This window comes from Myotis brandtii, unplaced genomic scaffold (genome assembly GCF_000412655.1).
Source record: "Myotis brandtii unplaced genomic scaffold, ASM41265v1 scaffold82, whole genome shotgun sequence".
Classification (NCBI taxonomy): domain Eukaryota; kingdom Metazoa; phylum Chordata; class Mammalia; order Chiroptera; family Vespertilionidae; genus Myotis; species Myotis brandtii.
The window spans coordinates 6,125,861-6,151,840 of NW_005371324.1; the positions used below are offsets into that span (position 1 = coordinate 6,125,861).

Below are 25,980 nucleotides of genomic sequence, written 5' to 3' on the forward strand. Positions count from 1 at the left end.
AATATAATATATAATATTATAATAAAATATTATTATATTAGTCATTATAATTAGTTGACTTTTTGTTATTCTCCAAAATGAGAAAGAAGAAAACATATATTTAATTACTATGAAATCAGGACAGATATGGAAGAGTATATGGTGGCAAGAACTAGAATATTGTACTAGTTAGACTATCATTTTAGCAATCCTTTTCCTCCAGTATCTTTGGGTACTGGACCATTTGATACAAAGCTCAGTGGAGTAAAATACACAAGAAGACAACAATAGATAATAGAAAGTATTTATAAATATATATGACAATTAGGAATGAGTAGATTTTAGAGTACTCAAAGTATAGAAAGAAGATGGGTCCAAAAATGAGATTATAGAATTTGAGTCTTAGAGGTATAGCAGATTGAGAAGATGGAAAAATGAAAGGTATTATAAAATTCCCATGTAAGTGATATATTTGCTTCCCACACAACCCTGTGAGATAGAAAATTCAGAATAGCAAGTTTAAGTGAATATACCAGCTAAGCACCTCTATTTATATCATTTTAACCACAAAGGTATTGTGTTCACATGAAACTTCAGTGGTTTTAAAGCAGGACATATGTGGTGGTTGTGATTCCAATAAGAATTATTACATTTAACTTTATAGCCACTGATGCTAGGATTTAAATTGATAGAAGCTATTATTAGAAATATTGATGTCTATCTCCTTACCAGATAAATAATCACTTTAAAAATACTCATTATAAATTTTACCTTTTTGTTTAATTTTATTATTTGAATGCAGGGTATATTGTGTGCTAGGCATTTCTTTAAAATTCACTTTATGTAAGTGTGAGATATTACCTCCATAATTGCTTTTCTCTTAATCTCCATGAAACAGAAGACTTTATTCAACATTTAGGTGTTAGTCATTGACTTAAATAATAGAAATTCAAAGAAAAATTATGCATTCTCTATGCTTACAAAGATCAGAGGCTAATGGTCCATTTAAACCTGTTTTATTGATTTATTAAACAATGTATCAAATCCAGTCCTATAAGACTGTACATGGTATTATGGCAGGGCAGAGGAGAGCTAACTAATCCATCCTGACAGCAGAGAGCAAAGAGGCTTACTGGAAGAGGTCTTATAAAGGTAAGGAGCACTTGGTCAGATAGGCAAGGGGTAGCTCGAGCAATAGCAGAGGTTGGAAATAACATAATGGTGATGGGAACTGAATGCAGTTCTAAGTTAAAGTTCAGAAAGTGAGGCAGGGCATGCAAAATGTTGACACTGAAGATGTGACCTAGAGCCACATAAGGAATAGCCTTGATGTCTTTTTAAGGAGCCTGCACTGTGCTTTAAACTAGTGACTATTAAAATGTGTATATTTATATTCATATAACTTATATGTATGAATTACCGTGAGAAGATAGTTTATAAATAACATATACAGGTATCTATACTAATAAAAGCGTAATATGCTAATTAGGGCAGTCGTCCATCTGGACAAAGCCACAGCGGCTACGAGGCCAGGGCTCAGGCAGCTGTGGGCTCAGGCAGCCTTGAGCCCTGGCAGCTGTGAGGCCTGGGGCTCATGGCAGCTGTGGGCTCAGGCAGCTGTGAACCTCGGCAGCTGCAAGGCCTGGGGCTCATGGCAGCCATGGGCTCATGGCAGCTATGGGCTCAGGCAGCTGTGAGACCCGGTGGCTGCAAGGCCCAGGGATCAGGCCTCGCAGCCGCTGCAGCAAGCAGTGGCAGCAGCAGCCGGGTGATGGGGGTGGTGCCTTCTCCTGATCAGCCTGGTCGCCTCCTGCGGAGGGAGGCCAGACTGCAGCTTACACCTGCTCCTCCCAGGGGTAGCAGGCCTAAACCGTCAGTAGGACATCCCCTGAGGGCTCCCAGACTGTGAGAGGGGGCAGGCCAGACTGAGGGACCTCTCTCCAGTACATGAATTTTTATGCACTGGGCCTCTCTGAGTGGCCAGATTATTATGACCACCCCATCAGCACTTCGTTGGGCCACCTTTTGCCTTCAATACTGCGGCGATTCTTCTTGGCATTGACTCCACGAGATGTTGAAAGGTGATGCGAGGAATCGGACACCATGCCTGATGAATAGCACTGTCCAGTTCTGTGAGATTTGATGGTTGTGGAACCAGCTGCCTGATGGCTCTTTTAACTTCGTCCCACAAATGCTCAATTGGATTGAGATCTGGTGATTGTGGGGGCCACCTAAGCAAGGTAAAGTCTCCCTCATGTTCTTGAAACCACTCCTGCACAATACGAGCACCATGAACTTGATCAGCAACAATACTTAGGTATGTTGTGCTATTCAGACATTGCTCCACACGAATTAAAGGGTCCAAATCATGACAGGAAAACATGCCCCAAACCATAACACTGCCCCCACCAGCTTGAAGGGTTGTACTCATGTATGTGGGGTGTATGCTTTCATGCTGTTTCTGCCCAATTCTCACTTTGCCATCTGTATGATGCAACTGGAAATGTGATTCATCGGACCACATGACTTTTTTCCAATGCTTGACTGTCCAATGTTTGTATTCCTGTGCGAATTGGAGACGTTTTATCTTGGTAACTGCAGACAGCAAAGGTGTTCGAACAGGCCTTCGGCTTCCATATCCGATACAATGCAGTGTATGGCAAACAGTGCGTTCAGAGATCATTTGAGAGGATCCCTGATTAAGATCTGCAGTAATTTGATGCATTGTTGGCCTTCCATTGTCTTGTACCAGTGTTGCCACTCTCCATTATGCCCTAACATTGACTAGTCGCTGACGGCCACAATTCGCATGTTCAGACCCAGATTTTGGGCTGACAGTCCAGTCTTTAAACACTTTAACAACAGCTGCTCTTGAACATTTAACGAATTCAGCTGTTTTGCTGATACTAGCTCCATGGCTCCAAGTGCCAACAATCATCCCACGTTCAAAGGCTGTTAAATCACATTGTTTACCCATATCTTCAGGAAAAAAAAATCACTTCTACTCTCGTGGTAAACAACCTGCTTCCCTATTTATAATGGTCTGGCCCTCTAGCAACTTTAGCATGAAATTATAGCTAATTTGCCTGCAAATGTCAGGTGGTCATAATAATCTGGCCACTCAGTGTATATAAAAGCCTAAGTGACCGAACGACCGAAGGACCAGTCATCCGGTTGCTATGATGTGCACTGACCACCAGGGGGCAGACACTCAATGCAGGAGCTGCCCCCTGGTGGTCAGTGCGCTCCCACAGCCAGCTTCTGGTGGCCAGCCAACCTCTCGCGGTCCCTCCCCCGCTGGCTTGCTCCCATGGCCCTATCGGGACTGGGCGAGACACCCCCAATGGGCCTCGATCACTGGCAAGGCCGAGGGACCCCACCCATGCACAAATTCGTGCACTGGGCCTCTAGTGAAAAATATAAAGATATTGTAAATAAGAAATAATAAATTTTGAATTATGAATGTATTGATTGAAATTCTTATGTGCAAACTGCAGAATCTACTCTGGCTAATTTAAGGAATTATAGGATATTGGAAGGCTCTCTTGATTTTTGGTATGATTGGAGAACCAGGCTCTTTGCAGGCTCTTAACCAACCATAGCCACAGGGCATCACCACTTTCTCCAGTGGGTACCGCTGACACTTGGCCAGATATCAGCCACTGCCGATGGAGAACTGAGCAACTCTGCTGCTATGTTTCCCAGAAGACTGTTTTCCACATTTGTGACTCTGTGGGTACATATGATAGACAAGCACTGTGTTACATGCTGTACTGTCTATCAGGCGAAATAGAAATGTGAGTGTTTTTGTAGTCTACCTTGGGAAGGTAAGACTCATAATGTAGGAAATTATCAAAATGAGGTATAGTGAGAGTATTCAAAAGATTTGAACAGCCACAAATGACAGATATTTACTACAGTAATACAAAATACCTCTTTGCTCTCATGAAAAATACAGTTGTTATTGATAATAATCTAATTTATAAATGCCTTTGGTAATCATGATACTTTATGCTATCAGTACCTAATATCTCAATCCCAAAAAACACCGAGGGAGGGATCACATTAACAATATTTGCTATAAATTCAAATTTTCTTCTCGACAATACTATTTTTAGTTGTTTTCATATGTTATCTCAATGCATCACTATTATTTTTAATTTATGTGACTCCTAAAGCACACATACAGATATTTTCTTCAGCATGTGGATTACTTACAGGAGGTCTTTTAAAAAGCCCCTTATCCATTTTGTGAAACTCAGCTTTTGCCTCTATCGGATATCTGTATCCAGGGTGCATGAGTTCATTGAATGGAGCACAGGTAAGCAGCAGCACTGCATCACAGCAGACTAAGAACCAACCAGTAAACGACAGAACTGTGCTCTCCCCCTTTGCACTCAGGAGCCCCATTCTCCTTCAGGTGACCCTGCTTAATCCTTACTTCTGCACCATATGACACATTGACTAGGCGACAGTGCCCATGTTAGCCCATTTTACGCATTCTTCTTTGGATCAAAACCAAATATATTCAGAATTTCGGGATTTTTTCTTTATGCCTCAATGGATTTCTTGTGTGTCCCATGGGGCCCGTACATTCCACTTGAGAATCTACTGCTTTGGAAAGAGAACTCTTTGAAGAGTGTTAAGGAGGAGAGTGGCATGGCCAGATGTGAACTTTTGACCACCTCGGCAGCTGCAAGGCCTGGGGCTCATGGCAGCCATGGGCTCATGGCAGCTATGGGCTCAGGCAGCTGTGAGACCCGGTGGCTGCAAGGCCCAGGGATCAGGCCTCGCAGCCGCTGCAGCAAGCAGTGGCAGCAGCAGCCGGGTGATGGGGGTGGTGCCTTCTCCTGATCAGCCTGGTTGGCATGGCCAGATGTGAACTTTTGACCATTGGCCCAACTTTAGCTGGTGAAGTTGTACTAAGAAAGACCAAAGTCAAGAAGGCCAGATTGTACTGGCCAGATACTGTGAGGTATGACAAGAGGGATGCTATGATAGAATGAATCTCAGTGTTCAAGATTTGGTGAATGATTGGAAATAGTTACTAAGGTAGGACAAAGAATGAAGGATGACTTTATGGTTTCTGACTTAAGCACAGTTTTGTTTTGTTTTCTTTATATTTAGAATAAAGGGTGAATTCTTAGGTGCTATGTGACCCCTGATGACTGTTTCCAGAGTGGGTGAAGGGGGAGGCCTGGGTAATGTTATTCTTTCCTGATTCTATGTAATGTTTCTATCAGGGTTTCTATTCAGTCTATATATATTCCCCCCAGAACCCAAATCTGCTCTAGACACTAATTCTTTGCAAATACCAGATAAGGTTATTCTCAGGTCTGCATTCAATTCTTATTAATATTATTTTCTAAAAATGGACAGTGAATAACTTTTCATCACAAGATTAAAAGAAAGGATTGTCTTCTGAAAGCACGATTAGGGTCACATGGAAATGAGGTGACTAGCATTGTGCAACCCGTGTGGAGTTCACTGCTGCTGCATGTCTTGCCTTTAGCTGGGATGACAGCAGTTCGGTGAGCAGTGGCCTCAGCGACACCCTCGATAACATCAGCACCGATGACTTGAACACAGCGTCCTCAGTCAGCTCTTATTCCAACATCACTCTCCCTTCCAGGAAGAACACACAGGTGAGAATCACCTGCTTTCTTTTTCCAGTGCTTCTGCCAGATTTTACCCCAAGTTATTATATATCAGAACTAAGTGTAGTATAATCTCTTTATCTGAAATAATTGCATAAACTGAAGCAGCTTGTGTGTATATATATTTTCTATTGGTTAAAATCTAACCCAGAAAGACGTATGTTGCCATATCTCTCTTAATGATATGGATATAATTTCTTAAAATCTAAAAATATTTTAATACTTTAAATTTGAATAGTTGTTGATTAATATTATATTTATCTCTGAAATAAGTTACTGGATCTCTTGAGGATGGTGAATCAAGAATAGATATTAGATAATTAAGTTTGATCTTGTCTTACTTTTTCTTGTTAGATTTGACATAGAAAAAATTACCTCTTCTCTAAAGTGTTTAATTAGGGTTTTCTGCACATATATTTATGCTGACATTCTCTAATAAGTACAAGTGAGAATTATGTGACTAAAATTTGTGAAATGTAAATGAAGACATAGAAAAAAATGAGAAAGTTTTGGAATTCTTTTGAAATATAAATCAGTGTTTGTTTGTTTCTTAACCAGTTAACAGAATATAAATTTCAGTGCCTGATTCATACTTTATAGATTTTTCTGCACAAAGTTTTTCTGTAATATTTTCTTCACAGCTGAAGACAGATTCGGAGAAACGTCCCACCACGGATGAGACGTGGGATGGCACTGAGGAGCTGAAAAAAGCAGAAGAGGATTTCGACAGCCACGGGGATGGCGGCGGCAAGTGGAAGGGCGCTTCCTCAGGACTTCCTGAAGACCCTGAGAAGGCAGGGCAGAAAGCCTCCCTGGCTGTTTCCCAGACAGGTTCCTGGAGAAGGGGCATGTCTGCCCAGGGAGGGGCATCGTCTAGGCAGAAAGCTGGAACAAGTGCTCTCAAGACCCCTGGTAGGCTTGTCAATGGGCAGCTGCTCTGCAAAAGTGTTTCAATGTATTGTTTCCATTTAATCTTCGTTCTCTTTAATAATAGCTTTCTTTTTATTAAATCACTAGAGGCCCAGTGCATGAATTTGTGCACCAATGGGGTCCCTTGGCCTGGCCTGTGGGATCAGGCCAAAACCCCTTCTCCGACATCCCCTGAGGGGTCCCAGATTTCGAGAGGGTGCAGGCCAGGCAGAGAGACCCCACTGGTGCACGATCAGGCACAGGGAGGGACGCCAGAGGTTGGCCAACCAGGGAAGGACTACGGGAGGGCTCCAGGGTGTGTCTGGCCCATCTTGCTCAGTCCTGATCAGCTGGACCCCAGCAGCAAGCTAACCTGCTGGTCGGAGTGTCTGTCCCCTGGTGGTCAGTGCATGTCATAGCGAGTGGTTGAGCAACCTTAGCATATCATTAGCATATTACGCTTTGATTGGTTGAATAGATGACTGGACGATAGGACACTTAGTATATTAGGCTTTTATTATATAGGATTCTTCCACATATCTATAATAATCTAAGCATTCTCTAGAAATCACTGTCATAATTTGGAGTTATTGAGTATCTTTATTTTGCCACAGCCATTTCTCATCACGTGGTAGTAAAATAAGGCTGTCTAATTTTTTTAAAAGAAGATTGCTTTCATTCTGACTGCCTTGTGAAAGTTTGGAATAGTTATGTTAATGCCTCAAAGTTTCACTACCAACTCTGAGAGGCAAGATCAACCACTTTAATCTAATGGGTTAGAATGCTGGAGATTTGGAACATCATTTATGAATTAAACTTTATGAAAGAATTCTTCGAAACTGTAGCATCCTTTTTCTTTTCCCCTAAGACTCTCTCCCTACTTTTTAAATGGTGCCTAATTTTAAATAGTGCCACCTGAAGTACTGATGTACCAGGGCACTCCAAATGTAATCATCTCACAGATATTCAAATGAACTCTTTTTCTAGTACTTAACTTTATTGGGTGAAGTGCTAGCCTTATAAAGGAAGAGTTGCAAGATATACAGCAATAATAAATCGCATAATTATGTGTTTTCAATGATTTTCCTGATCTCTCACCACATTTGTCTAATAGCCCTATTTTTGCAGCTTTTTACTCGATATATTAGAGTGTATTCCTATTTAGATCCAAAAAATATAAATATCTAGGAACTGAAGTCATATAAAGATGTATTCACCTTTGACAGATTCTTGAAAGAAATATCATTATGAAATCACAATGTGCAGGCCAATAAAGGTGTGTCTTTCTCATTAACTAGGGAAAACCGATGACACCAAAGCTTCTGAGAAAGGGAAGGCTCCCCTGAAAGGATCCTCGCTGCAGAGGTCTCCTTCAGATGCAGGGAAGAGCAGCGGGGATGAGGGGAAAAAGCCCCCCTCGGGCATTGCCAGGTCCACTGCCACGGGATCTTTCGGGTTTAAGAAGCCAAGCGGAGTAGGGTCAGCCCCCGTGATCACAAGCAGCGGAGCCACCATCACCAGTGGATCGGCCACGCTGGGTAAAATCCCCAAATCCGCTGCCATTGGTGGGAAGTCAAATGCCGGGAGGAAAACCAGTTTGGACGGCTCCCAGAACCAGGATGACGTGGTGTTGCATGCTAGTTCCAAGGCCTCGCTCCAGTACCGCAGCCTGCCCCGCCCCTCCAAGTCCAGCGCCAGCGGCATCCCCGGCCGAGGCGGCCACCGGTCCAGCACCAGCAGCATCGACTCCAACGTCAGCAGCAAGTCAGCGGGTGCCACCACCTCCAAGCTGAGAGAGCCCACTAAGATTGGGTCAGGGCGCTCCAGCCCAGTCACTGTCAACCAGACAGACAAGGAAAAGGAGAAAGTGGCCGTCTCCGATTCCGAGAGTGTTTCTTTGTCAGGTTCCCCCAAATCCAGCCCCACCTCTGCCAGTGCCTGTGGGACACAAGGGCTCAGGCAGCCAGGATCCAAGTATCCTGACATTGCCTCACCTACATTCCGAAGGTAAGCATGGGTCACGTGATGACATGAGGCTGGGAGGATACAAAATGACATATACGTATATACAAATATATTCTGAGACACATATATCTTAGATTCTTTTATTCCATTTTTTAGTACATTGAGTTTTAAGAAACTGATCGTATAAATAGCACAAAAGTGGTGCTCTTTTTGAGAAATGCTCATACTTTCCAGTTTTACTATTATTGTACCTGGTAATACTAGAGGCTGGGGTGGGGATTGGCCGACTGGCCCCACCCCCTACTCGAACTCCTGGTCCAACTCCAGGTCAAGGGGACAATTTGCATATTAGCCTTTTATTATATAGGATTAGCAACACAAACAGCATTTATAAGAGACTTAAATGCACATAGCAATACCTAGGAGAAGTGAAAAGATAAAGTAATAGCTTGTAAATTTCCATAGATTTTCGTCTCTTTTTTTATGATTAAAAATAAAGTAAAACAAAATAATCTTTATGACTATTATTATTCATTTCCAATATTTGTTATCCTTCTGCTCTTAATGAGTTGATGATCATGAAGCTAGAGGAAGTGTTCCTTGTAACAGAGTATGCTGGACACATTTATGTACTACTATATCTTGACCTTTTTTGAAAAGTAAGGTAAACTATGATTGACAGAATTTGAAAGCATTCTGATGTTGGGTATAGGATAACAAATAAGGAATGCGCTAAGTTTTCTAACTCTCATCAGCTTTCTTTGACATGAGTGTGGTAAGAAAAATGGCTTGGTTTCTGCACCAGGACTGTCTTTGTAATTGAATATGTAGAGTTCTGCACTGAAATATCACTATCTTTAAATATCTGTCTGTTCTAAGTGACAGGAAGAGACATACAGTTAAAGACTTGGGACAAATAGTTAAACCTCTGCGGGTATGTTTCCTCAACTGTGAAATAATAGAGTATGATTTATATGCTATTACATGTTAAGTATTTTTAATGTTTGTTTTTATTATAGTGCCTAAACCAAAAACCTTACTATCTGGGAGGGAAAAAGAATCTCAAAACATTTGCATTTCAAGCAATCTCAGATACATGATTGTTTGAAAAACTAGAGGGTGTTTTCCTGAAGAACTGGCTTTTTGAAATGTTGATTCTCATCTTTTGAAAAACTAGAGGGTGTTTTCCTCAGTAGAAATATTAATCCTGAAGAACTGGCTTTTTGAAATGTTGATTCTCATCAGAAAGAATAAACTATGGCTTGTAGTGAGAGTAAATATTTCCATCTCTTAAGTAAAAGCCAATAGTGCCCTCCAGTGGCCCATTACCTATGAAACAATTTCTCATATTCGTCATAAAATATTTCACTATAGGAAATATGGATTTCATTGCAACTTAATTAGTAATCATTATGCCATTACTTCATATCACTTTATTTCCATATTTACATAAATTTGATAATATCATCTTCACTTACAAAACTAAAATGTTTTCTGAACCAAGCTCCAACATCTAACTTTGCACCAACTATGTTTCAAATCACTAACAAAAATATGAATTTGAATAACACTGGCAACTGACATAAAATCCTTTGGCCTTTCTTGGGGAAAATAAAGACCAAGCTGACATGTTGCCAGTAGTGTCAAATATTATTTCTAACCAACTACTTCCTGACGGTTACTCAGGCCAGCAACTGTGCAACATAACCTCCCAAACCTTGCCTTACGCATTCCTTTTAGACTTGAATAAAGTGTTAAAAATGTTTCTGATGTACTGAATGCGTAGAAGTTGTTTCATTATAATGGTTCTATAAATAGGTAACAGCAAATGCAGTCAAACTACTTAATTTTCGTGGAAGATTCTCAATGTCCCTTACATTGTGAAAGCCAGGGATTTTCATGTCTGGTTGATTTTGGGTTGCCCACTCCCCCCATCCCAGTGTGGACTTACCCTAATGGTGATCTGAGAGATTTTTAGCAGTAGATTAAAAAGTTCAAGCTTACCAAGTTCATTAACATAGAGACGGGAAGTGCTTGGTAGCTGGGGACCTCTAAGCACGCTTGGCTCTGTGTACTGAACCCTTAATATTAAATGTGGATATTAGTTTCTCGGAACAACTGAAGTTGTTATTTGTTTTTCTTTTAGGTTGTTTGGTGCCAAGGCAGGTGGCAAATCTGCCTCTGCACCTAATACTGAGGGTGTGAAATCCTCCTCAGTAATGCCCAGTCCTAGTACCACATTAGCGCGCCAAGGCAGTCTGGAATCACCGTCGTCCGGTACGGGCAGCATGGGCAGTGCTGGTGGGCTAAGTGGCAGCAGCAGCCCTCTCTTCAATAAACCCTCAGACTTAACCACAGATGTTATAAACTTAAGTCACTCGTTGGCGTCCAGCCCAGCATCGGTTCACTCTTTCACGTCAGGTGGTCTCGTGTGGGCTGCCAATCTGAGCAGTTCCTCTGCAGGCAGCAAGGACACTCCGAGTTACCAGTCCATGACTAGCCTCCATACGAGCTCTGAGTCCATTGACCTCCCCCTCAGCCATCATGGCTCCCTGTCTGGACTGACCACAGGCACTCACGAGGTTCAGAGCCTGCTCATGAGAACGGGTAGTGTGAGATCTACTCTCTCAGAAAGGTGAGCTTTCCTGGAGGCGTTGATGAAGCCCTCACCCCCGCCTCCCCGCACGCTGCCCACCCCCTTCCCCATTAAAGCCCTGTGATTTCAGTGGGACTACCACGTTGCAAAGGGACATAAAATTGATGCGAATGGGCCTTTCATTTGCTCTTATTACCAGATTTGCACAAGAAAAAAAATCTTTAAGGATAGGATAATTGGATAATTAAGTTTCTTGATATGAATTCATACACATACCCAACAGGCAATTGGAATAAAATTCAAAGCATGCATTTATGTCTTAAATGATGTCTTCTCAAGCCACTTTAATGATTTGGCTTAAGCTCCAGGACAACACAGCTCCTTATGGTAATTTAAGCATTTTTAAAGACCAAATTTAAATCGATTCTACAATTATGCTCTGAGCAATATGTTAAATTTGCTTATGAGCACTTCTGTGGAAAAATAGCAAATGGACCGCTTTGGAATCCTAGTTGAATTAGAAAAAAAAAATCAATTGTCAGATATGAATTCTTAGAGAAAATTATAATAACGCCAGTGACATTTTTATTAGGCCCCTTGAAAATATATCTCATTACAAGATATTTCTCATTGGTTTAATGAGTTATGGGTTTTTAAAAATTAAAATGAAAAGCATAATGAGGCATTTCTTATCTGATATACTTACTAGAAAGCATCACTGTTGACTAAAGTGGATCTAGATTCTCTCCCCACAAAATTCTTTTCTCATATATTTTGGTATTGACTCATTCCCCCAGGAAAATATCTTAAAACTACCACATTTTTCGAATGAACTTACAGCTATTTGTTTCTGGGCACACTTAAAGCTTTCAAAGAAAAAAAAAGGTCTTGGGCACATACCTTAATCCTGTTATTTGTGAAATCACTACTAGTCACTGAAAATGCCTGATAAACCTTCTCTAAACCAGGAGTGGGGAACATCTGGCCTGCGAGCCTTAAAGGCCCACAAAATCATTTGGTCTGGTCCTGCCAAGGCATTGGAAGTGAGTTCATTGAATGTTTGACCAACTATAGCAGGCTAATTTTTAAGTTGGTAATTTTGTATGGTCTGTGAATAATGTTATAAATATACAAATTGCCCTTGGCAAAAAAAAAAAAAAAGTTCCCTCCCCACCCTGCCTTAAATCTTTGTCAGTCTAGTATTGATACTGGCATATCACCACTTTTCCAGACTTCCAGCCTTACTCCCAGAATCATTTTTAAAGACATCAACTAAAGCCCTTATCTAAACACTCACTACGGTATACCAGTTGTCCCTCAATGTAAGATTTCCCACTGCTCTTCCCTGTTTCTCTTGCCTCCCTGAAATAAAAACCCAGAGCAAAACATTGCTGCCATCCCACTTACTCCCCACTCCCCTAACAATGGCACATGCACAGCCATGCAAATGAGACTTCCCCTTGAGAAAAGAATTTTAAAGCTAATTGTAACATTGATGCTTGATACTTCTTATGGTAGACTGCTAATTACAAAATATACTTTTCCTCACAAACAAAAAACTGTGCCAGGAGAAATAGAATAAGCAGCTGGGTGATATTTCCCCTCTGGGTTTGTCATTATGGGCAGCATATATAAATACCAGGTGCATACACAAAAGCACTGGTATAAGTACTGTTGCATTTAATTTTTGATCTAAGAAGTTAGCTTCCTACAGCATCTTAGATTTGAGTTTCAGCACTTTACAGGTAAATGGGTATCCTCATATGCCATTTTCAAAAATTCTAACAAGTAAATGAAATTATATTGAAAATATATTAGCAACCTATAGTTTTAATGAATGTATCCTAGATAGTTTACTGATATGTGAGGAATCCAAATAACAGTCTTATAACCAAATCAAGCACATTGCAAATAAGTTATTCTTTATTCATCAAAATACCCTCCAAAATACTGATTTTTAATCATAAACATGACTGCAGCAAATTGATCGTTTAGCCATCGACCTATTTCTTTCTCATTCAGACATTAAAAATTCAAAATAATAATCAACTAACTATTTGTAACCAGGTAATTAGCCCTCAAATCAAACCAGATGATATATTTATAATTTTATATATATAACATAAATGCAATGTTAATATTTTACTTTGATCTATATTTTAGAAGTCAATATACATTTTCACTATACAAATGCACTGGCAAAAGGCTGTTACTTATTCTCTTTAAGCAACTCTTTAACTGTTGTTCATTCTTTGAAATAGACCAGTTTTATAAATGAGAGTCTTCTAATATTAGAAATAGCCAGATGAACAATTTTTCTAAAGCAAACTTTAAATTAATTTTGAGTAAGTTAATGTTTGCCATTGATTCTCAGTAAAATATATTGATGACTATTAAACTGTGAAAATTAAATATGATATAAGTATTGATTAGTTCCTCCCAGTAAATTACTGATTTGAAATAATTTTTGATATAAGAAGTTGTACTTTTTCTTTCTTGGGAACAAAATTGAAAGTAGTTTCTTCTACTAATAGTCCTTCAAAGCACATTCAAAACAGTGTATGATCTATTGAAGAGAAAATTAGATCCTATCAGAGATGCTGGCTTAGTTACAATTAAGCAATCAGTGGAATGTTGAGAACACTAAGGAAACCAAAATGCCATACCTGAAAGAAAGTGTGCTGCAACGTAAATACCTAAGACCACATAATCAGAGTCAGGTAATAGAGGTAAACAGAAGCTCATGACTTAACCTTTTCATCTACAATATCTACTTTATTGATATTCGTATTCTAGTACTATTGACTCAGTTTTTCATAAAGATTTTAATTTTTCTTTAAAATTCTCTTTATTATCTTTAAAAGAAGGTAAAATATCATAAAATAATAAATAAACCAGCAATAAGCAAACCACAAACCTTTAATAATTTTCTTTTTAGCTACTCTAATCATTGGTAGCCCTTAGGCCATAACCAGTTCATATTTGTTTTGTTTGTTTTGCTTTATGTGACTTAACCAAATTTTAAAAATAATTTAAAGTAGTAACCAACTTTAGAAAGTTCTGGCTTGTCTTTAAATGTCCGATCTGATAAAACGGCCTTCATTGTCCTGCACAGTGTCTATTGGCTTTAGACAAACAGTGACGGTCCTTTTCAGTTTATTGACTAAAATCCCCACTCCACTCATTTCCATGGCCTGCCTGGCCCTTGCAGGCATATGAGTTTGTGATGTTTCAGGGTTTGTGAAAAGTATCTACATTATAAAATCATTAATATTTATATTTAAACAGATAAAACTTTAATATTAATATTTATATTTAAAGAGATAAAACTTTCTACCTAAAGTTTTAACTTACATTGGTAAATTTAAATATATTTTTTTAAATTTTTCTTTCATTAAGTTTCCTGCATGATATAAACATATAATTTTTTATACCATTGATAACATTGGCAAAACAGTGCCTATATTCAATTTCCTCTACAATGTTAAACTTTTGTAAATTTGTACACATGAAAAAGATAATCTTTAAAATGGCCTATAATCATATTAATGCTTTAACACAATGTAGTTTAGAGGTTTCTTGTATTTGTTCAGTGTGATTCCTTTTTGTTTGTTTGTGTAGCCACACTACTAAAAATACTTTTATAGTCAAGATATATATTAGAACTGGCCTCTCCATAATACGGTAATTACCTAATGAGGACACTCCCAAAAAACAAAATTAGAGTTTTAGAATGCCTTTGGATGCTTTATATTGCAGAGCCAAATAATGGAGTACACACAGAAGAAAACATTTTAGCTTTGATTTTGAGTGATTAAAATTCAAGTCAATGTGAATTAAATTTCATGTCATCCCATTACGCATATATCCTGTGTATTTAATTTTGATCATTTGAGGTTCTAATGAAAGAGAGCTATAATTCTGAAAATTCAAATTAATTGTATTACTTGGTTATCCACATGCCAGAAATTAAAACAGAAATCTCAAGATCTGTCCCACTTAATTGTTGAAACCCTCTTCCTCTATTTTTAGAGAAGCCATTTCTCATTTTCTCCAGACACATTCTTTCATCTCTTTCTACAACTAATTGAGAATTCCTTTGAGAATTCTTTAAAATAGATAATGATAAAGCATATAGCCTTTAAAATACCTAATTTATAATTTCCAAAAATGGCATAGTTTAATTTCATTAAAATATGTAAATAAATGATGCCAAGCACATTAAGTTTCAAGCAGATGTTTATTATATATCATTTGTTCTTTTATATGAAAATGGGAATAAATCTCCCTTTGTTTTTATTAAAAGTAATTTGAATACAAAAATAAATACTAAATAATATTTGTATCTTCTCTGCCTGTTGGAACTTGTCAATTTAACTTAATAGAGCAAGTCTATCTCGATTCTACCTCTATGTTTCTCTTGCATAGCAGAAGTCTAGTTAGTGGCATGAAGAGAAAAAACCTATAAACTATTAGGTGAATAGAATATTGAGAGGAATTATTCTAACATATGATTTAATCTATGTTCTAATAATCCTGTCACTAAATTGTAATTGATTGTAAATGGGTTAGAAAGGAGCACACATGTGTTGCAACAGTAGACATCTGGTCACCTTTGGTAGTACTTTTCCAAAGAGTTAAGCATTAAATATATGTTTCAAAAAGTTTATTTTGTGTAGTTCAAACAGAGAACCATTTTTGTTGGATGTGTAACTTGGAAGTTTTGTTTACATTATGTCCTTAGGGATTTTCTTTGTTTTAACAGCATACAACTTGACAGAAATACACTACCCAAAAAGGGACTAAGGTATATATTCTCTTGGCACAATTGCTGCCTTTCTTTCTCTGTTGTTACTTAAACTGTGTGTGCTGTCTTTCTTCCTCTTTGTTTGTTTGCGGTGAAGCACCTGATATTGAGGATGATATCACTTTTAAACCTTTCTCAGGCCCGAGGAGTAGGTGAGATAGCCCTCAGGTAGAGAAGCTCATAGAGGACGAGACCCAAGTTAAATCCAATGTAAATACCATTTATGGGGCAGCAACTTTGGTAGAATGCAGAAATCACTTCTGGAAATTAAAATTAACTACCCTAACTTTTGCATGTTGGGGACATATGCTTGCAAAACCTCAAATCCCATATAGTGTAAGGATGTGGCCAGGTAATGTTGAAAGGATGCTCTAATTTGAAGCAAGCAAAATACATTTTCATCATCAGAGGACAAATACTATAATTAGGTATGAATTTTTAATGAATTCTTTTGGTAAATATTCAAGAGCTTTAATTTCTGTTTTTTTTAAGAATGCTTATATGTATCAGATTAATTTAAATATTAATTAGTCTAGTGTTACATAATCTCAAAATAACTTTTCAGTTCATCATAAAAAATAAAATATAATTCATGCCCATCCATTGTTGCACACTTTTATCTGAGGGGGAGATATAAAATGAACTATAATGGAGCTATGGCACCGTATGAACATAAAAAATTGATTGCTCTTTGGTGCTAAGAATTTACTTATTCTGGTGAAAGTGAGTACTGGCCAAGTAGGTCTTCCACAGTATCCCTTTTATCTCCAGTTCCTTAGCAATAGCAAACAGCTTGCAATAAGTCCATTTTAAGATTCCGTTCTATAGTGTATCTATAATAATAAAAGTGTAATATGCTAATTAGACCAGACGTCCTTCCGGACGACCTTCCTGATGAAGCCAGGGCTGCGAGGGCTGAAGCAAGCCACCGTGGCTGTGAGGGCCAAGCCCCTTGCACAAATTTTGTGCATCGGGCCTCTAGTTTTCTAATAAAGTAAGAACATTCTCCCTCCTTTAAAAAAAAAATCTAAATATGATGTCAAGTGGCATTTTAACCAGTAAATATATTAGCTGTTAATTTATATTCCATTCCCTCTGCTTTTCTATGACCATCACTCCAATTCCCTTGTCCACCATTTTCAGTCTATGTTTTCACCCTTTTCGAACCCTCCTAAGCACTGTGCTTTTGACTCCTTCTCAGTTAACTCGGCTGCCTGCTCATTGTTTATAGTTTTCAACTACATCTCTCACAAAAGCATACTTTTTTTTTTTCAAAATTCTCTTTTCATTTCCCTGTGAGATTCAAACAGATGGTGTCAAATCATCTGGAAGAACTAAGCACTTATCATTCAATTCAATCTATTTGAGAATGTTGTGTAGTCTGAACAGTAAGCTCCTCTCACTTGCTTCCCTCTCTGGCTATTGCTTTGCCCCTTTAGATGTGCTTAAGTGTCTCAGCTGTGCTGTTTTGCAGATACACCCCATCATCTCGGCAGGCCAACCAAGAAGAGGGCAAAGAGTGGCTGCGCTCCCATTCCACCGGAGGGCTGCAGGACACCGGCAGCCAGTCGCCTCTGGTCTCCCCTTCTGCCATGTCAGCGTCTGCAACAGGAAAATACCACTTCTCAAACTTGGGTAAAATAGTCTAAAACAACATTCTCACCTCATTCCTTTCGCCACCCACCCTCACAGGAGCTCCTGTATCTCTCCCCAAAATTGTTCGTTTAAAGAGGCGATAAAGGCACCCTAGGAGTACTTTTATTTGTGTGATTACTTACTGTTCAGGAAATAATTTCCAAATATCATGCAGTTTGTTGCTCATGACAACAACTTGACATAGATTGTTATTTTACAGTCTAAGATCCCAAGGGGCACAGGCCTGAAAAGAAACCCCACCACTAGTAAGAAGCAGAGACAATCATTGGTTCCAACACCCGACTCCAAGCCTAGGGGAGTTTTTACACTTTAAAAGGAGTAAGACATCTCCTTGTGTTTTCTTTAAAATGTATTTAAAAACCCTTATAACAAAATTAATCATCTTATTTGTAGAAAAATAGAAATAATTATTAAAGTTAAAACCCTCAAATGCATATGAAATTTTCTATTAAATTAATGCACTGTGAAAAACTTTGGACACATATGATAAAAAAATAAATCACTAACCAGCTTAGCCATTGGATTACTTTGTGCTTAGTATCAATTGTATAGAAGATAAAATCATTGGTATAAACACAAGGATGTAAGAAGTCTAAACATGCCAGTTATTATTTAATAGATCCATTTTTTCCATCCAAAATACATTTTTGGGTAAAACTTTACGATTGATGACAGTCCCAGTGAGGCATCTCAAACCTAGTAAGACTCATTGTCATCTTCCCACAAGTGATAACAATTGCTCAGATTGGTTTTTCACCTTGTGCAAGGGTTACCGATAGAAGATTTACTATCAACCTGCAACTGCCAAGTTCTGTGTATTTGGTGGACTCTCCTGCATACAGAGTGATGTTTAAACACCCTTTTATGGAAGTGCTATGTATCTAAGTTTGTGCTCCCAGGGGTCCCTCCACCTTGAATGACCTTCTACCTCACTTTCTCTGCTCACCCTTCAAGCTATTCAGAATTAACCCCTTTCTTCTATACTCATGGAAACATAGAATCTTAGCTGGAAGAGACCTACATCAAAACTCAAAATGATAGTCTTTGCCTGGAAGCTTGGGAAATTTAGATTTCTTGTTTTTTCTTTTGTTTTTCTTTTCCCATTAAAGTAGTATATTCTTCTCTAAAAAGAAACCTGCAGACTCTAGGAAGACAATCTTTTCTTCATAGGCTACCAGAAAATGTCATGTTATATTTCTAGCATGAACAATAGAGGTAACTTGCTGGTTTTGTTTAATATTACTTTAGTGATTGACATACTGCTCTCATGAAAGTGCTCGGAGAAAAGAGGACCTCCCTGCATCTGTTAGTGACCATTTCAGAGACAGACTCTTGGCTTATCTTAAACAGGGACACCCTATAGATTTATGCTTCCATAAGAATGGGAATCACGTTTTCACTTTCTATCAACCTGCTAGTTTTATCATCGAAGCCCCATAATAACAGGCTATGTGTGCTTTGTTTTTCAGTGAGTCCAACAAATCTGTCTCAATTTAACCTTCCCGGGCCCAGCATGATGCGCTCAAATAGCATCCCAGCTCAAGACTCTTCCTTCGACCTCTACGATGACTCCCAGCTCTGTGGGAGTGCCACATCTCTGGAGGAAAGGCCCCGCGCCATCAGTCATTCAGGCTCCTTTCGAGACAGCATGGAAGAAGGTAGGTGTGGGGGGAGATACCGGTGAGGTTACTTTATTTAACTTTGAGATTAAAACTATCACATCACTCATATCACAAGAATTCCTGAAGAGTAAATAAAGGAGTGTGTGAACTCTTATTTGATGAGCCCTGAAGCTTGAAGAAGTTTCAGTCTGCATTAATTTTTCTTTCTTTATGTTTTTGGAAATATGCCAGAAATTGTTTTGATTAATACTGGACTATAGAATAGTTCAGAATAAATTCTCATGCAAAAAATTACTATTTGCCCTCACGTATCAAATGTCAGAGTGAATGTTTTGTTTGACATCTCTGTTAAAGGGCCATAAGGATATATGAATCAGAAAAACTTATCTTATGAAACTACCATGTTCTCAGAAATTCCCTCTTGTGTTAGTTTTATATCACATCATTTTTTAATTCATATTGTATCTACTTTTTGCTTTATAAGTTACATTTCCTTATTTAATGCAATGAAATTCTCACCTGTCCCAATAAATTTATTTGTAGTTGTAAAGTGCTACATGAAGTTCTTATAAAAACTTCAGGAGGCTTAATTGATTTTCAAATGTATATAATTTTCTAAACTATAAAACCTCAAATGTCAAAGTTGATAATAATCCTGGGAGATTTTCCTCTTTGATTTAATGAATGATTTTTAAGTACTCATAAAGGAAACGTGGCACTCACATTATAAAGCATATCGGTTAAAGGTAGGATAACAGTAAATGTATAAGTTCAAATTGATCAGAATAAAATCAAACATTAAATTGTCCGTACTCTGCTATTCCTTAATAATTATGTATAAAAGAAAGGACTTCAGGTCTTGAAACTTACTAGGACTTAAGCCGAATTTCCTAACATTATTACCCCTAATTTCTGCATCTGTAATTCTGCAGGTTTATTATGAGGATGAAATTAAAGAATAGTTTTGTTCCTTTCTCTGCCCCCTCCCTACCTTCTTATTTAAAGTATCTCTGATTGAAAGCTCAGGCAGCTGTGGAAATTAGCTCATGGTTTTCAGGTCACCGCTGTGTGCGTAAGGTGCTGGCACTAAATCAGTTCACCACGGTTGCCACTGCTTTTGGGATAGTCACCAAACCACTGAGCTCACTGTGAGAAAGAGTGGGTTCTACCCTGAGAGTCGCCTGATTACTGCAGTGCAGATAGAAAAAGAGATAAATAATCTCCAGTGTTGTCTCTGCTTTTCTGAAATGGTTCTATCACCCTCTTCATAGGCAGGCCTCTTATAATACTGCAGAAATAATTTGCGAAGCATGCTGTTGGGTTTCTAGAGTGCCTCATTTACAAACAAAATGCTGTTCGTATGCTGGGAGACTCTGGCCTTCCATTTAGGAGGATTAAATAATCTGCATTCCTGGACAAGAGCCTGAGTGGGCAAGATGGCTTGTTGATGGCTATGCATTGAATACTGAATTATTATAATTCTTAAAGTGTGGTCTAGAATCAAGGAATCATTGGGCTAGAGAGATAGAAGGGAGTTTAATGATGCACTGCCCAATGCTCACAGTGAAAGATCAGGAAACAAAGCCACAAACTCTAAGATCATAGACCTGTAAGTATTAAGTGATCATAAGTAATACAGTAAATGGCAGAAATACTGCAAAAGTAGCAGAAAATTAACTGAAAATGGATCTCCAGATTCATTGTTCACCTTCTTCCTGGTATACCTCACTAGTTCACACCAGGTTGAAAGAATGTGCTTTAAAAAAAAAAAAGGCTAACATTTTGCAGGTCTCACAGAATGGTAGTATTTGCAGTTTTCCCCGTCCTCTCCAGACCAGGGTGTAAGCACCTCCCAAGTGTTCTTGTCATACCATCATTGCTCTCGATCATATTTATGTTACTCTATTGTAGTCATCTTTTTAGTTGTGTATCTTTCTACTTCTTTTTAAGCTCCTAGGATAGTGTCATTCATTTTGGAGTTCCAAGATCTAGCAAGCGCCTGTCAGATTGTGTGTACTCAACTAATGTTTATTTAATGGATCTGTAAGCAGAAATAACTTCATAATATCCCACAGTGAAAAGACTGTTGGTAAATGTTTTTTTTTACATCCCTCGTGGTTCAGGGTTCGGGTCTGGAAGAGGAGCCGCACACAAATGAAAAATAAAAGACATGAGATAATTTGGGAATATTGGGGGCCAGGCGAGTAAGTCCAGCTCAGGAGGAAGGAATTCCACCGGTGCTCAGGCCGTACCAACCTTTTATAGTTAGAGGTATACAGGGCAGTGGTCACCATAGTTACACAATTCTTGTGAGTTTCACTTGTTTTGACCATAGTTACACTTCCTGCACTTCCCTCAGCCCATTAGCTTCCCAGAAAAGATCTGGGGAGTGTTATAAGGTCAAGCCTAATTATGCTAAGAGGACTGTGCCCTCTAAGCTGGGACTTGTTTGTGACTTTGCCAACAGGTCAGTCCGAGGCTTAACCTTATATCAGTTTCCCACAAAAGACGAAGGACTTTTCTAAAAATATAATCAAGCACAATTGTATCCACATTTTGGGCTTAATATAGTGAATGTGCAGATATATACAGCACTCTGTTAATTGAGATGGTATTTTGATATACTGGATAAGAAACACTATGCAATTTCTATTCTTAATTTCAGTAAGACACCACCTTGAAATAAGAAGTATTTTTCTATCACTAAAATTACAAAAGAAACAATAATTCTCCATTTAAAAAATCATAATCAACTCATCAGAAATAATGAACTAGCAAACTGGATAAAATGCTTACTTGCCTAAAAGTACATGGAGAAAAATATTAAAAATGTATTTTTGTTGTATAAAAACAAAATAAAATCAAATACATAAAGCTTTTTAAAGTTTTAAGGTTTATGGCAAGTGTAGTTCAGGTTTTTTTATTTTCTGATTATTAAATCTGTAGGCGTTTACTATAGTTTTCAATATGTGCAAAGCATCCCCTCTATAACATGATAAATAAGGTATTTTAGGGGATAGGTATGCAATCTTTCCATGTCTCAACATTTTATGAACAAAAAAATGACAACAGACTTATTCTCGGGTTCTTTTGTCTAGCAGTTCCGATTTCATTCCCCTGTTCTTCACTCTCGTAAAGACATGGTGTTTCGGAGCAGATGCTTCAATCTACCTCTTGTTCTCTTTTGTTTTCCCCAGTTCATGGCTCTTCGTTATCACTGGTGTCCAGCACTTCTTCTCTTTACTCTACAGTAAGTATTGGCTGTTAAGGAAAAGCTTCTGCCTTTGCCAAGCATACACATGATTAAGGAGACTGACATTTACACAGAAGTTGCGCAGTGAAATAAGGGCTGTAAGTGAAATACTCTAAGCTACTGCATCCCCGATAAGCTGGCAAGTACTGTAATAGCTCTTTTGTGGTCCCCTTCCTTGTGCTTCCACTTGACTTCTGTGTACTCATTATAATCCATTTATGGAAGGAAAACTGAATTTCACAAAACCTGTTAGGGTATAACTTGGAATCCCTGAAATCATGTAGTATGCTCTACCATAATTTTATAATATTGAATTGTTTTCCTTGTTTGGTTCCCTGAGCTGTGACTGATCATTGCATTTTTCTATGGTATTTTTTTTATTGTATTTTTAAAGTTTATTTTTTTTTGAAAATATTATACCAAAGGATGAAGGTTTCAGAAGCTTAGATATTTTTTATAATCTTCTGAAATAGAATGTAGTTTTTAAAACTTTATTTCTTAAGAGAGAAATGCCAATTTTTCAACTCATTTTCCCAATATGTGAAATTATATTTTATTTTTACCAAGGTGAGTTTTCAGTCTACTTAACATAATTTATTATTTTTTTAAAAAATTAGTCTTTAGGATTTTATTTTTATAGGAAGGTTCTTTCATGCCTAGGTAAGAGTGAGGTATAGTTAGCTTACTGAATTTCACTGAGACTTGAGTAGTATGAATAATTATTAATCCAGCATTGAAAGGTTTATAAAAAGTTCACAGCCTTGGCTGTTAACTGAGCAATTAAGCATTAAGGGAAATACTGATTTTTTTCACTCTTTTTGTTAGGTTCAAATGTTATATCCCTCTTTTTATAAATTCATTTTAATATTTATTGCTTTACATAGTTACTCAAAATTAGACTACCACCAGCAAATACAATATTTTTTTATCATTTCTCCTTTTAATGATTAAAATTGCCAATAGATTCTATAACTGAAGAAATCACTATTAGTGTTTAGATAAATCTACTATGTTAGGCAACTAGATAAAGAAGTGAGAAATGTGAAAATGTATTGGGAAAAATGCCTAAGAGGAATATGTTAAGAGCTAGTATCCCTCCTATTGAGCTAATGCCACTATTTATCAGGGAGATGTATTCTGACTGAAGCCATTGCAACTAAAGTCTCTATCTAACATGAAAAAATGCAGCATCATTATAATCATACTGGAGGGGTGCATGGGTAGGGTCCCTAGGCCTGGCCGGCAATCAGGGCCGATTGGGCCTTCTGGTTCCCAGCTAAGGCCTCCCTTCCCTGGCTTCCGGCTGCTGGCCAAGGCCTTTCTTCATTCCGTGCCGCCCGCTGGTGGTCAGTGCACATCATAGCAAGTGATAGAATTCCCTGCCTCCTGGTAGAACTCCTACAGGGACACTTTGCATGTTAGCCTTTCATATTTATAGATTTTAAATATACACAAATTTTAAATATTTTGTAGCAACATTTGGATAAAACTACCTTTATGAAACATAAGAAAAACTCAAAAATAAAAAGATCATGGGTAGAAGAAAACAGATGGCTAATTATGTATATCAGAGTCCAATAGATCTTCTGTGGTAATAAAACTGTTCTATAACTGCACTGTCTAATAGAGTAACCACACATGACTATTGGGTATTTGAAGTGTGTCTCTCTTGTGACAGAAGAGTCAAAAATTTTTTAATTTAATTAATTTAAACTTAAAAAAGCATATATGTCAAGTAGCTACTATATTGGATATTGCAGGTTTATTGGGAACAAAGGAAGTACATTTAAAAAATGCTTCTCATTTAAGTTAGGAAACATAAGTGAGAAGTATTAAGAGTGCAATATTAAATGTGAACAGAGATGAAAATAAAGAGACTATATACACAAATTTATTGGCCAACATTTAGAGATGAATTGCCTCCTGGTGTTAAGTATGAAAAGCCACATGGTTAGGTGATCAAGCCACATGAGAAGGTGATATTATTAGGAAATTAGTAAATTTAAATAGTTGTATTAGAAATGATGTAAATTATATACTTGAATTAACAAGTAACCTGCAATAAAACAATGCATAATTGGAGAATTAATAAAGAGAAAAATTAAAGATCATGAGGAGTTATTTTATCTCTAACCCTCCTTACCATGCACTGAGATTTAATTGACAATGATAAAATACCTGTGGAAGTGCTTTTTAAATAGGAAGTGAAAAGGCAATTTATCATTATTTTTATGCCTTCTTAAGGACTCTGGGTAAAGATTCTGTTGATTTGCATTCTTGCCTGACTATATGAGTAATTATTATGTGGCATCAGGCAAGTTGCTAAATTTCTTTGGACTATACCTATAAAATAAAGTTGGAAAACAGCAGACAGATGTACCCATGGTTTTTCTGAAATAATTAGATAAGACCAGGGACATTGTATACCATAAATCACAAAATGTTGTTAATTGTGTGGTTCTAGAAAGCACCATTTATATCATAGTCCATGTAATAGTATCATTTGAAGTATGCCCTGCACAACTAACACAACTGTACATGGTGTCCCTTCGTAAAATAATTAGTGTTTAATATAGATGATATGTTGTAGAATTGTGAACCTGAAACCGTATAATTTGTTAACCAGTGTCATTCCAATAAATTCAATAAAAAGCTGGGGGAGGGGGGCGGAGAAAAAGAAAAAAAAATAATTAGTGTTCAGGAAGAAAAAGTTTCCCTTTTTGCACGAACATTAGGCACTATCTCTATTAGGTAAAATACTGTTTCTATGAAACATGGGTATAAACCATGTTTACTGCAATGCTCTCATTTATGCAATTTATGGAATTACATATTTTGCTTTAAAATATTAAAACACACTAACAAAGATGGCTTGTTGGGCAGAAACTTTACCTGTAAAATCACCAATCTAACAAATCCCATTGGAAGAATTCTTTCTTCACACGTAGCTCTACTAAAACCTCTACCAATTATAATTGGGAAAATTTTTCATTTGTATCTTGTTATAAAGTGTGTAAATCACCTTCTAGAATTCCTGAGCCGAAAGATTCTGGGAGGTTGCAAACTCATTACAAATAACAGGCCCAGTCTGATCTGCCAAGTTATTACCTTTCTGTGCTTGTTTTTTAATCCAAACCAACACTGTGAAATCTGAGCTTTGACTTAAAAAAAATTAAATTTATTTTTAAAAATAAACAAAATATCTAAAAACATTGAGATGAAATTCCTCCGGGGTTACAGTCCCCTGGCATCACCCCCTTTAGATATTGGCATGTGCTTTCAGGCCAGTCTCAGTCTCCACCTCCTCTTCCTTTCGTCCTGAAGTTGAGTTTGGTTGTTATTATTGTGCTATGGATTTCTCATAGGAAAGGAAAACTCCTCATTATCCATATACTACTTATGGAAAGTGAGAAAATAAAAGATAGCCTAGGAAGCTATGCAATTTTATTCTTAGGTCCCAGAACCCTTTTTATTCTTTTTTAAAAATATATTTTATTGATTTTTTTACCAGAGAGAAGGGAGAGGGATAGAGAGTT

The 25,980-nt window shown here is 37.7% G+C and overlaps 1 protein-coding gene across 7 annotated transcripts in view; it reads left to right on the forward strand.

Annotated features, from left to right (window-relative positions):
- The window catches only part of NAV3 (neuron navigator 3), an 832,279-nt gene that overhangs the window by 729,996 nt on the left and 76,303 nt on the right, over positions 1-25,980 (forward strand). For 5 of the 7 annotated variants that reach the window (XM_014531666.1, XM_005884144.2, XM_014531668.1 and 2 more), the window contains 8 exons: positions 5,492-5,624; positions 6,278-6,548; positions 7,844-8,552; positions 10,657-11,145; positions 15,872-15,913; positions 17,388-17,548; positions 19,039-19,227; positions 22,389-22,441. In XM_014531666.1, coding sequence (XP_014387152.1) covers positions 5,492-5,624; positions 6,278-6,548; positions 7,844-8,552; positions 10,657-11,145; positions 15,872-15,913; positions 17,388-17,548; positions 19,039-19,227; positions 22,389-22,441 — 2,047 coding nt within the window. The remainder of the gene's footprint in view (positions 1-5,491; positions 5,625-6,277; positions 6,549-7,843; positions 8,553-10,656; positions 11,146-15,871; positions 15,914-17,387; positions 17,549-19,038; positions 19,228-22,388; positions 22,442-25,980) is intronic. The other 2 variants (XM_014531665.1, XM_005884145.2) reach the window with 2 other exon arrangements.